General features: G+C 43.6%; 1 protein-coding gene across 1 annotated transcript in view; it reads right to left on the bottom strand.

Annotated features, from left to right (window-relative positions):
* Window positions 1–1,776: 1,776 nt before the first annotated feature.
* Window positions 1,777–13,929, bottom strand: part of LOC110504149 (protein Wnt-6-like) — a 32,013-nt gene continuing 19,860 nt past the window's right edge. The window contains exons 3-4 of the mRNA XM_036974278.1: window positions 6,424–6,734; window positions 1,777–5,260 (exon numbers count right to left, since the gene is read on the bottom strand). Of these exons, the coding sequence (XP_036830173.1) occupies window positions 4,799–5,260; window positions 6,424–6,734 (773 nt within the window). The 3' untranslated portion in view covers window positions 1,777–4,798. The remainder of the gene's footprint in view (window positions 5,261–6,423; window positions 6,735–13,929) is intronic.

Raw genomic sequence — 13,929 nt, 5'->3', positions numbered from 1 at the left:
ACAGAGACAACTACATTAGGGAATTCCCGTATGGAGTGTTCGCAAACAACATTGTTTATTGACACAGTCCTGGAGTGACTATCCTGAAGCCTGTTTTCTTTTGAACAGGCATTGCCAAGTCAACCTAAAACAGCAGGTTCCTCAATCACCCCCCGACCAAGCAGCAATGTTTTTACTGCAAAGGATAACAAGGAGGTCTACTTTTACTAAACAAAGAGTGCTCAATTGTATGTTCATCCAGCCAAAGTAATGATACACTGTAGGTAATTGTGTTACTCACATAGTATAATGCCGTGGACCATGGTGGGCCCCTCTCAGTCAGTCCACCACGCAGACAACAGCTGAACTTCCAGCTCCAGCGGGACGTCTCGCTCGTGAGTATCATTGTTTCATCCAAACACAGCGCTCACACACTGCTAGAACGGAGGTTTACACTCTGTGGGTTATAATTAGATTGATTATGGCTCGGATCAAATCTCACGCAGCGTTTGTGAGTAGATTTATAGTCGATAGCATCTCAGTGACGAGCAAGAGAAATTCACAAAAGTTCACAGAACATTATGGTGTTATGTTGTAACAGTTACTCTAGCTCTCACTCTCTCCTTTGTTCTTAGCAACGAGTCAAGCTGCCTGACAACAGAGAAAGATCTCCTTGATTAAAAGGAGCGAACAAGAAGAGATTCACATTTAAGTACATTTAACTGGCTTTCTGTGACAAACATGTTTCCCAAATGACACCCTATTCCCTATTTAGTGCACTCACTACTTTTGACCAGAGTCATATGGGTCTTGATCAAAAGTAGTACACTAGATAGGGAACAGGGTGCCATTTGGGACATAGACAAAAGTTATAGTATCTAAAGACCTACAGTATGCACCTTTAATGATAACCTCTAAGCTCAGTGACTAGACCACCGGGAGTTCATTCATTGCCCTTACGATAACCAGACGCTACCCCAGGAGGACTCCTATTGGTCTGATTGATCCAAGGAAATGACTGTCTGCCTCATGACACATATCCACTTACAGTGGCAGGCCTTCATTAATGTCTCTGTGTGTTTTACAATCAGCGGGCAAAGACAGACAGATCTCCGAATACACCGCATTCCTCGGGGCACTGTTTGGAGGGGGACATATGGAAAAGTACAACCTCTTCATTGAAACACGGCAGGGAGAGCGAGAGAGGCAGCCACATTAATACCAGAGCTTCTATAAATCTATCCACTGTCTATGCAGTTTCTCTGACTTTACCATTGCTGAGCCGTGGCAGCTTGAGGAGAGAGCGCCTCGGGCGCTCTCCATGTCTGTGGCCTACCTCTGCCTTCAACACTGCTGGCTCTGCTGCAATGTGAATTCCTGGATAATATGAACTTGTGTCGACTTGCAAGGCTCAAACTAATACAGCGGGAGTTTTTTCCCCCCTCCAACACCATAAATAACTAAAAACAACACCTTTGTTGCTGAGTGGCAAAAGGATATAGTTGAAGCAGAAGTGTCGAAAATATCTTTTCGAGAATGGTCATTGGGAGTGAGGTGAAACCCTCAACCCTGACCCAGTATGAAGTCAACCAGTTAGAATAACACTTACACGATGTGTTGAAGGTCAATGGAAGGAAAAAGTGACATACGTTTCTATAAGTCTACCAGTTTATACAAGGGTAATGAATCTAAACCTCTGCTTTATCTTGGTCTAAAAAAGTTAGTTGATGTAGTTCACATCAAATACAACAAAAATATTTTAAAAATGAAATACCCCAAAAATCAAGAGTAGAGAGAACAGTTGACTTTTTATTTGTATAGTAAATGCAGAAGCTCACTTGTCAATTCATTCCAATTTCTACACATACTGTAACTGGAAAATAACAAAATGGATATGAAACTAACTTTGTAGAATACAAAAGTTTAATCAATGAACAAGCAATTATGGAAGTCAAAATCCTGTCTCTGAACCCAAACAAATGCTGACGACTTCTCTTTAGATCATTCAACATGCCCTGACAAAATGATGTTTTCAAAACTTGGAAATTGGGTCTTGCCTTGAATCAAACCGTCAAAGCAGCTGTCTTCCATTTTGACAAGGGCTGTTTAAACATACATGCAGTAACATCGGAAAACTCCTGGCAGCCCAACAAGTCCTAAAGTTGTTCTATGGGGGAAATATAATGGCCAGTTTTTTAGGTACACCCATCTAGTACTGGGTCAGACCCCCCCCCCTCCCCCTTTGCCTCCAGAACAGCGTGGATTCTACAAGGTGTGGTGTTCAAACGTCGCTAGGAAAACATTTCACACACCATCACACGATCACACCACCGCCACCAGCATATACCGTTAACACCAGGCAGGATGGACCATGGACTCATAATGCTTATGGCAAATCCTGACGACTCAACAGGAAACGGGATTCGTCGGAACAGGCAATGTTTTTCCACCCTCAGTTGTCCAGTGTTGGTGATCGCATGCACACTGGAGCCGCTTCTTGTAGTTTTTGACTGATAGGAGTGGAATCTACTGCAATAGCCTATCCGTGACAAGTTGTACGCTGCGTGATGCTGTTCTGCACACCACTGTTCTACTGCACCGGTATTTGTCTGTTTGTGGCCCCCCCTGTTAGCTTGCACGATTCTTGTCATTCTCCTTCGACCTTTCTCATCAACAAGCTATTTTCCCCAACAGGGCTGACACTGACTGGATGTTTTTTTTGTTTGTCACACCATTCTCAGTAAACGCTAGACACTGTTGTGCGTGAAAAACCCAGGAGGCCGGCAATTTCCGAGGTACTGGAACTGGTGTGCCTGGCACCAATGATCATGCCACACTCAACGTCGCTTAGGTCACTCGTCTTGCCCATTCTAACGTTCAATCGAACAGTAACTGAATGCCTCAATGCCCGTCTGCCTGCTTGATATAGCAAGCCATAGCCACGTGACTCACTCTCTGTAGGAGCGAACCATTTTCGTGAACAAGGCGTACCTAATAAACTGGCCACTGAGTGTGTCTCACATAGGAATAGCCACATTTGGTCTGATTTCCTGATTTGGTAGACTGCAACCCAAACGTAACATGGTAAAGTGGCCAATTCTACTGCTTATGTAAAGAATGCCTGATATTGTTGCAGAGCTCAGTCAGAATAGTTGACCACTCTACCATGTGAAGAATGCCTAATATTGTTGCAGAGCTCAGTCAGAATAGTTCCACTATACCAAGTTTTTATCCCTTAACGTGATATGCTTTTGTACAAAAACTACATTTAGGTAAATTAAAAATTGAATGGTGCTGACTCCACAGACAGGACTAGTAGCTCCGAGGACAGAGTAATCCTGTGCAGTGTGTATCCACTGTCATGGTAACAATATTAACGATGAACCCTCTGGCAAGGAATAATCTGGTCATAAACCATGGCATATTGGCAATAAATTGTAGCGATGTCATCCCTCATTGTACTCTCTCTCTCTCTCTCTTTTGCCCAACAAAAGATCTTACAGATCCCTGAAAGGTAAGTAGCAACAAAATCATACTCTAAAGGAAGGGTAAGACACAGTACACTTGAATACCTTCGACCTATACACGTAAAAAGTGAAAATGTACAGCGCGTTTGGGTACAACACGCTTCGTAAGTAATTGTAATCATTAATGACGGTGAAGATAGGTTTTGTCCCCCCCCCCCCAAAAAAAAAAATTTAAAAAATAAGCAGAGATCTGATCTGCCTATTCCGAAGAACGTAGGCAGAGAGTCAAAAGAAATGGTCTTCCTGACGTCCAACTCACTTCAGCGAGTTGACTTATCAAAGAGACAAATGGATGGATTCATTGTCAGCATTGTATGTGATTGTGGAATGGCCATTCTGCACAACATGACTTATATGTAACAAATCTACACGCAGCAAATGCTTTAATTGAAAGTGCATTACAAAAGCCCTGTATATTAAACAGATAAACATAATATTATACTTTCTCGATACTGCACCTCGAACGAAAAAACAAAGAAAGTTGTAACACGTTTCTCCATTTGCAAACTACTCAAACAACAACCAATGTAACATATGGTTCACAGAGATAGCTCCCATGTCCAAAGTGCTTTTCAGAGAGAGACGTTAGGCACGTTCCTCACCTTATCACTATGAGTAGTCTTGTCATAAAATGTCCATAAATAATAGTCTCGGGTGTCAGTTCAGCTCCTCACCATGAAACGTGATGGGGTTCGTCCTCCAAACAAACTAATCCCCAGATTTCCCTTTTTCATACGTTTTGTGCTTGATACCTGTATTCCACGTTGTGCGTGTCCATTTTCAATGGCGAAAGGCTTGAGGTGGGTCACTGCGCAAACACGTTTGGGAACCACTGCTTTAGAGGCAACGACCTCCGTACCGACGACTGAGAATGGTACCAAGCTGTCTGATGGTCTTCTATGAGATGGGACCGAACCGTTCTGTTCTAGAGCGTTCTCGGAGCTGAATTTGAACTTTTAACCTTAGATGTGACCTTCAATATTCCACTCTGGAGAGCTGGAACAGTTGTTGGGTAAGTTCCTCCAGTGGGTTTCTAGAAAAAGAGCCTAAAAGAGCCTCCGTTTCTGGGTCATAGAGCTCTATGTGGTGAGCACTGGAGTAGCGGCCATTCTGGACTGTTCTACAGCTTGAGAGAAGAGTTACCGCAGCTGTCTGTCCAAGATGATCCTAGATAAGATACTAATCTCTCAGCGTGCTCCTGAATTGAACTGTGGGAGCATGATCTCAGTGCATCTTTCGTGTGAGGCAGAAGAGGCCAGGCCTGAAGCCAACCCAGCTTCACTATGGTAATGCTAGTGACAGAGACTGAGCTCTTTCCTCACCGAGCACTTCTTACACTGCACCACGCAGCACCAGTGGAAGCGGCAGAGGCAGTTCTCCTCGAACACCACCGTCTCGTCTCGGTAGCCACGCTCACAGCACAGCAGGTCACAGCCGCTCACGTCCATGGCTGTGCTGTTGCACATGCGGCCCCGCGTGCCCAGCGAGCCCGTCTTCCTATTGGGCGAGCAGAAGTCGGGCGACTCGGCCGAGTAGATCAGGTCCTGTTTGTTCGGAGGCTTGATGTTCTGGCCTACGGGAACCAGGGTCTTGCCATCATTGCCTCCCATCACCTTGGAAGCGCCATTGAACCGCTCTAGGAGGCGATCACCCACCTCGCGAAAGTGAGGCATCTTTTTCCAGCAGGTCCGGAGTGTGCAAGACCCGGACAGGCCATGACATTTACATTCAGTCCTCATATAATTCCTCACCGCCTGTAGTAAAGACACAGAGATAGATAGGTGAGATTAAAGCAGACACTATTCAGAAGGAATGTATCCCTTCCCCCACCCGCAACCGGCCTCTGGCCTTCCCAGAGCTCACAGGCCTTGACATCAGAACAGAGATCATTGAGTTACAATTGAGGTAATTAACCCATTTTGCATGCAGAGTTCTAAGCTCCTAAGTCTTTAACCTCACTTTGTTGTTTTTCTACATGTGTGCAACCTTTTTCTTCTTGTTGTTTCATTCAAAAACCTGTCTTCCGGAGACTATAATTGGCCCAACTACATAGCCACTCCTCCCCATTTACCTGTCTCTGACCCCTTGGGAAAGGTTTTGGCTTGTGTGCCAATGTAACATACTGTGATGAAGCAATACTGACAGGGGTGAGCAAAGTCCCAGGAAATTCAAAGCAATAACCTGTAATTGGCTTCTCAAAAGAGCAGACAACCTCCTAACTGAGTGCAATGCTCCTCTCTTCCTCTCAACAAGGAGGCCATTGTGAATCCAATATTTGACATTTTTAACATACATGTACTGTATTGAGTCCTTAACAAAGACCTGAAAAAGTAAAAGTTTTACAAGGAGAAAAAGTAGCAGCTACTTGCCTTAAAGCCTTGAAAACAAACTGAGGCTCACACTTGTTTTATTTTATCCGAAATATGATTCTGGTTAAAATATCAGTTTACATTGTTACAGAACTACAGCTAGAGGCTGTCTTGGATGATGCATTGGATAAAAAGAGGAACATTCAGCTAAATATTGAATACTTTCAGCACTTAGACCGAATTTTGTTTAAAAAAAAAAGCCATACAAATAAATTAAAGAATTTCACTTGATGATAGTGAGCATAATAGAAAAAACATTTCACATGTATGCTTGCTTGTACTTTTGCTTAAATCAGCACAGGTAAAATAAAAGATAGGAGATTTGGAGTGTGTTTGGAGGGAATTATAAAAAGGTCATTCACAGCCTGGGATGGTCTAGTGTTCTAAGCTGCTGCCTCTGGAGCATGTGTACTGTACATTGTACCGCTGGCAGCAAGGGGCCCTTTCAGCTTCATTTCCTTTCTATCTCTACCCTTTGTAATAAAGGATTAAAAAGTACAAAAGGAGTCCTGCAATTCTTATTAAAAAAATAAAAGTTAATTCACTACCAGTCGTCCTGCTTCGTTGTTGTGGAGATCGATCAACGTCCTGATGTCACTCTTGCCCTTTTTCCTCTTGGCATCCATGAACTGCTTGGACTTCTCGTAGCCAAACTCCACGTCGTCTCCGCAGCCGCCCCACTCCCACTTGACTCCCTCGCCAGAGGTGGTGGTGGAGGAGGAGGCAGGCCGGGGGGGAGCCCTGCTCCTGGTCGCCTCACAGCCACACTGCAGCAGCTCCCCCATACTGCAGGCCTGAGTCACCGTGTGGGTCACCCCAGCCGCTGTGATGGCGTACACAAACGCTGTCTCCCGGATGTCTGAAAGACACGCACGCGCGCACACGCGCACACACACACACACACACACACACACACACACACACACACACACACACACACACACACACACACACACACACACACACACACACACACACAGGGGTATCATCAGAGGAGTGAACAGAACAGTGACCCAGGTCACATACCGTGCTGATACCACTGGTATCTGAGATGGGGTGGGGGGGTGGGGGGGCTAGGACACAGCTGCAGGACTATTTGTGTAGTAGGGGAGTTTACCACTCTAGCCCAGAGGGATCCTCTGTCTTTATCTTAGGGACCACAACATCATTCTAATTTGTATTGTCCTTTGTTGCTTTGGAAAATACAACACGTCTATGCAGTGTTCCTAGCTGCTATGGGGGAGAAGAGGAGGTAGGCAGTTAGCAGTCCATTGTGTCGAAGCTGAAATGAATGACATTTATTTTCTGGAGCTGGAAGACATGAGCGTGTCGTCACCGCTTAGCCCTGTGCCAATTCCATATCGCATGATTCAGTGAATGGGATTCATTAAATCTAGTGAAACGGAATCGGTGCCGTGCGAGGGCCCTTCAGACCAGCACCCGGTGATATTAATACCAGCTGTCCGTCTGCACACCCACTGATGGCTCCATACAGGCCGGTTCTGTGTGTGTGGCGTCTCCCTGCCAGCCCAGACCCAGCCTCAGCCCCAGCCCAGCTTGGACCAGCACCTGAACACACAGTTCTCCTCACATACTGCTCCAATAAAGCCCTTCCCTGCCTGCCTGCCTGCCTGTCGTGTGCATTGTGAAGGCCATTCCCCATCCCACACCATCCCTGTTTCATCTCAGGTTTAGGCTGTAATAGATCTGGGGGGGGGGGGGGGGGGGGAACAAATGTTCTCCTCCCAGGACAATTGAGCGTACAGAAGGGACAGAGCTGACTAACTCAATAACTTCTGTTGAGACTTCTCTTAGACAGGCCAGTCATGTCTGCTTCATATAGGCTGCGTCCTAAATAGCACAATATTCCCTTTATAGTGCACTACTTTCGACCAGGGTCCACTGAGTGCACGAAACATTAAGAACACCTTCCTAATGTTGAGTTGCGTTCACCCTCTGAATGGCACACACAATCCACGTCTCAATTGCCTCAAGGCTTAAAAATTCCTTCTTTAACATGTCTCCTCCCCTTCATCTGAGAAGTTTATTTAACTAGTGACATCAGTAAGGGATCATATCTTTCACCTGGATTCACTGGGTCAGTATGTGTCATTAAAAGAGCAAGTGTTCTTAATGTGTTGTAATCTCAGTGAATATGGGCCATTCTACAGAAGTGATGCAAATTGTGGGGTTAAATGTTTTTTTTTCTCACATTTGTATCCTATTTCTCCAAAACTTTAAGCACGTCTTACAACACACTGTATGTCAGATAGACATATCTACCAGTGGAGGCTGCTGAGGGGAGGACGGCTCATAACAATGGCTAAAACGGAGCTAATGGAATGGCATGTATTTGATACCATTCCACTTATTCCGCTGCAGCCCTTGACACGAGCCCGTCCTCCGCAATTAAGGTGCCACCAACCTCCTTGTTTCTATCTACTACTCACACACTTTGTTTGTATTGCATATTTGAAATAATGTACCGAACTCCAAGCCACTAAATTTGTCACTACCGAAACATAGTGATAGTTGCAGCAAAGCGAGAACAATGCACAGTAGTGATCATTTTGATGAACCTTCTATTACAGATACATTTATTAAACGTTATTTGCAGACAACATTTACAAAATAGGAAAAAACATGATTTTTAACCAGATTTTCAAAACCTTTCAATTTCATTTATAGAAATATAATCTCTATTATTCTCTATAAAAGGTTCAATGTTGATTTTATGAATCTGTAACGACTCTCGTGGGTGGAAGAAGGGGACCAAGGTGCAGCGTGGTAGGGCGTTCATGATTTTTAATCAACTGAACACCGCAACAAAATAACAAAGTAGAAAAAACGAAAGCGCACAGTTCTGTCAGGCAACAAAACAGCTAAACAGAAAATAACTCCCCAAAAACACAAACGGAAAATCACAACTTATATATGATCCCCAATCAGAGACAACTGATCCCTCTGACTGGGAACCACACTCGGCAAAAACAACAAAGATATAGAAAACATAGATTCTCCCACCCGAGTCACACCCTGACCTAAGCAAACATAGAGAATAAATAAGGATCTCTGAGGTCAGGGCGTGACAGAATCTGAAACCTATTGATTCATTGAATAACTTATGCATCTAATTAGTTATGTTCGTTAGATGGTTCAATTGTCACTTTGTCTCTGTGGCAAAATATCAGGCGTTTCGGTAGTGACCAGGCGTCACATTAGGAACTTAATTAGGAACTTAAGTGCTTACTTAATTGAAACCATATCAAATATGATACACATAAATATCACAATCAATAAATGTCTTTCTGTTTATTTCTGCATTTTCACTGCTGCCCTGCACAGTAAAAAATAAAAGTGTTAATTTAACTCCAATAGAGTTGAATTCAACACTGTTTCAGATAACATTTGGTCCCAGTCTACATAGAGTTAAAGTTACTCTACAGGTAGTGTCACATTTTAAAAATTAATTTGACTCAAAATGGTGTTAAAATTCACACAAATGTGTAATAACACTGGTTTAACATATATAGGCTATTACTCTATAATTAAGTAAATGTCAAAGTGAAAACCTTGCTATTAGTTGTTGACCTTACTTACAATTGCGTTGACAAGTAAGTTGAAATAATGACCATCCACAACCACAGCAGAGGATTGGCACGTTTTTTCATTCCACTGAATTGAGTTGAATTACACTGCAACGGCTGCATAATTTTACACTCCGACACTATAGCTCATTGACTCCTCATAATGTTGAAAAAACTCATCCCGGGTTAAAATAAGTCATTAAAAATTAAAATTAAACATTAAAATAATGTTGTTCATCGACTACAGCTCAGCCTTCAACACCATAATGCCCTCCAAGCTCATCACTAAGCTCGGGACCCTGGGTCTGAACCCCTCCCTGTGCAAAAGGGTCCTTTACTTCCTGGCGGGCCGACTCCAATTGGTGAAGGTTGGCAACAACACCTCCACGACACTGATCCTCAAACACGGAAGCCCCACATGGGTGCGTGATCAGACCCCTCCTGTACTCCCTGTTCACCTATGACTGTGTGGCCACGCACGTCTCCAACTCAAATCATCAAGTTTGCTGACGACAACAGTGGTAGGCCTGATTACCAACAACAATGAAACAGCCTACAGGGAGGAGGTGAAAGCCCTGGCGGAGTAAAAATAATCTCTCCCTCAGCGTCAACTAAATGAAGGAGCTAATCGTGGACTACAGGAGGCAGCAGAGGGCATGTTGGGCATGTTGTCCGGTCCTCTGGCAGTCTCTATGGGGGTGCCACAGGGTTCAATTCTCGGGCCGACTCTTTTCTCTGTATATATCAATGATGTTGCTCTTGCTGCGGGCGATTCCCTGATCCACCTCTACGCAGACGACACCATTCTGTATACTTCTGGCCCTTCCTTGGACACTATGCTATCTAACCTCCAAACGAGCTTCAATGCCATACAACACTCCTTCCGTGGCCTCCAACTGCTCTTAAACGCTAGTAAAACCAAATGCATGCTTTTCAACCGTTCGCTGCCTGCACCCGCACGCCCGACTAGCATCACCACACTGGATGGTTCCGACCTAGAATATGTGGACATCTATAAGTACCTACGTGTCTGGCTAGACTGTAAACTTTCCTTCCAGACTCATATCAAACATCTCCAATCTAAAAGCCTCCTTCACTCCTGCCGCCAAACTTACCCTCGTAAAACTGACTATCCTACCGATCTTCGACTTCAGCGATGTCATCTACAAAATAGCTTCCAATACTCTACTCAGCAAACTGGATGCAGTTTATCACAGTGCCATCCGTTTTGTTACTAAAGCACCCTATACCACCCACCACTGCGACCTGTATGCTCTAGTTGGCTGGCCCTCGCTACATATTCGTCGCCAGACCCACTGGCTCCAGGTCATCTACAAGTCCATGCTAGGTAAAGCTCCGCCTTATCTCAGTTCACTGGTCACGATGGCAACACCCGTAGCACGCGCTCCAGCAGGTGTATCTCACTGATCATTCCTAAAGCCAACACCTCATTTGGCCATCCTTTCCTTCCAGTTCTCTGCTGCCTGTGACTGGAACGAATTGCAAAAATCGCTGAAGTTGGAGACTTTTATCTCCCTCACCAACTTTAAACATCTGCTATCTGAGCAGCTAACCGATCGCTGCAGCTGTACATAGTCCATCGGTAAATAGCCCACCAATTTACCTACCTCATCCCCATACTGTTTTTATTTATTTACGTTTCTGCTCTTTTGCACACCAGTATCTCTACCTGCACATGATCATCTGATCATTTATCACTCCAGTGTTAATCTGAAAAATTGTAATTATTCGCCTACCTCCTCATGCCTTTTGCACACAATGTATATAGACTCTTTTTTTCTTTTTTCTACTGTGTAATTGACTTGTTTATTGTTTACTCCATGTGTAACTCTGTGTTGTTGTCTGTTCACACTGCTATGCTTTATCTTGGCCAGGTCGCAGTTGTAAATGAGAACTTCAACTAGCCTACCTGGTTAAATAAAGGTGGAAAAAAAAGAGAGGATCCAGATTGTCTAACCCAGCAACGCTTTCAGAACATCAGCTATCTGGATTTGGTTGAAGGAAAAATGGGGGAGGCTTGGGCAATTTGCTATGGGGGGAGCAGGGCTGCTGACCAGGGTAGGGGTAGCCAGGTGAAAAGCATGGCCAGCCATGCTTATTGAAATTCTCAATTATCGTGGATTTATCGGTGGTGACAGTGTTTCCTATCCTCAGTGCAGTGGGCAGCTGGGAGGTGGTGCTCTTATTCGCCATGGCATTTACAGTGTCACAGAACTTTTTGGAGTTTGTGCTACAGGATGCACATTTCTGTATGAAAAAGCTAGTCTTAGCTTTCCTAACTGCCTGTGTATATTGGTTCCTAACTTCCCTTAAAAGTTGCATATCGCGGGGGCTATCCAATGCTAATGCGGAACGACACAGGATGTTTTTGTGCTGGTCAAGGGCAGTCAGGTCTGGAGTGAACCAAGGGCTATATCTGTTCCTGGTTCAAAGTTTTTTGAATGGGGCATGCTTATTTAAGATGGTGAGGAAAGCACTTTTAAAGAATAACCAGGCATCCTCTACTGACGGAATGAGGCGAATATCCTTCCAGGATACCCTGGCCAGATCGATTAGAAAGGCCTGCTCACTGAAGTGTTTTAGGGAGCGTTTGACAGTGATGAGGGGTGGTCGTTTGACCGCAGACCCATTACGGACTAAAAATCAAGTGTCAATCATAAGAGATAAATAGAGGACTCTTGATGGATATGACCCATTTAAGTATGGACATTGCAATTGAGGGCTTCCACCATTTTAAAGAATTTCAAAGTTAGTTAAATACTGTGACCTACTAAAACATTTCGTAGAAAGAAATCCCATCTTCAACTAGGAATCGACTCTTAAGATTCAGTATTTTTTTTTAAAAGGAGGAGACTGATCAGTTGCTGTACTTCCGAGAACACACGCATCTTTCATAGCGATCTAGCGAGGGACGGAGAGAGCACAGTATAGGCAGGCATTTTTCTTAACGTTAAGGATCCCAGTTTCATTTAACGTTTTAACATTTAAACGTTCACACCCCTACCCAAAACCATACTTTACATATTTATTGAAATATTAGATGTTCGCTAGTGACATTTCTTAAAAATACATGAAGATTTACCAATTTTTCTCACTAATTTTCTCTAAAATGTTTGCACATAGACTACCAACCATGCTGGAGAGAGGTGCGATCCCATCACCTGGTGATATTTGTAGGGGTGTGGCTTAAGGCACATTATACAACTGGTGGGTCTAATCCTGAATGCTGATTGATTAAAACAACATTCCAGCCGGTGTCTATTCCACAAGTTACCACCGGCTAAATCTATGACGTTAAAATGCCTATTTACTCTGCTCTATCTGACTGCGCAATTCACTGTCTCATCAGCCCAGCCAAGCAATTTATAAACTTGATCTCGACATTGTCTCACGTTTCTTTTAGACTAACATTTCATTTTCAACAGCAGAGATTTGTATAAACCTTGCTGTCTGTCTCTCCGACATTTGTAACATTGTTTCAATATTGAAATTCGATCTCCAGCTGTCCTATAGTAATGAAAGTGTCAGTGGTTGGGACGATTGTGTTAGCTGTGTTGTTGGCTAGCTCCTCTGAACAACAGTGTCCTGACTAAAGAGCAAATATTCTATGCCAGGTGAAATCGTGCCACATTAGCTCATTGTTATGGATGTATCCAATGGTAATGTCAATATAAAACAGCTTAAACAAAAGCAAATGCAGCTACTGTTGTTATTCTGGCTGCACTTTTTGACGTGGCTGTAAATTAGCCGTCGTTGCTAGCTAGCAAGCAAGAGATAAGAACGTTGCCAGCCAGTATGGCAATGGAAAATTTAGAATGAACGACTGGGTCGCGTCCATACATACAGAACAAAAAGACTGAATGACTGGGTTGTGTCTCTGGCAACCGAACCGATAGAACGAATGACCAGCCGGCTTGGGTAGCAACCCTAGATTTGTGTCGGGACTATATATTGTGGAAGGATGAAATAGTATAAAAAAATGTATCAAAATAATGTTTTTAATGAAAATATGTCAATCATTATTTGAATATGTTGATAACCCGTTGTATAAAAGTGATAATGAATCTCGGAGCCAGTGTTTGGAGGATATATTGGCACTTTGTCTCGGGCCTAACAACACCCATGCCAATATCCTCCAAACACCGGCTTCTCGGGCATCATCACTTAATTAATTCTGCAGTCTTTTAATGTGTGTGTTTCGGTAGTGTCATCAAAAGGTGGGACAGCATTTTTTTTTATTTGGGGGGGGGGGGGGGGATCTTTAAAAAACGAACAAAACTACTGATTAGAACAGCGTCTTTCAATGTAATTATAGAACAACTCGACATGTTCTATTGAAATAATAGGGGTAAAAACAAAAAGATCATAAATCAAGATGTGCTTTATTTTCAAACATGAAGTTTAGGAGTCAGGGTGTGGGACAGCCACATCTCAATAGAAATAGGT

The sequence above is a fragment of the Oncorhynchus mykiss genome, chromosome 3, assembly GCF_013265735.2.
Source record: "Oncorhynchus mykiss isolate Arlee chromosome 3, USDA_OmykA_1.1, whole genome shotgun sequence".
NCBI classification, from domain to species: domain Eukaryota; kingdom Metazoa; phylum Chordata; class Actinopteri; order Salmoniformes; family Salmonidae; genus Oncorhynchus; species Oncorhynchus mykiss.
Note: the sequence above shows the minus strand (reverse complement) of the source record. Positions and strands in the feature narration are given on the sequence as shown.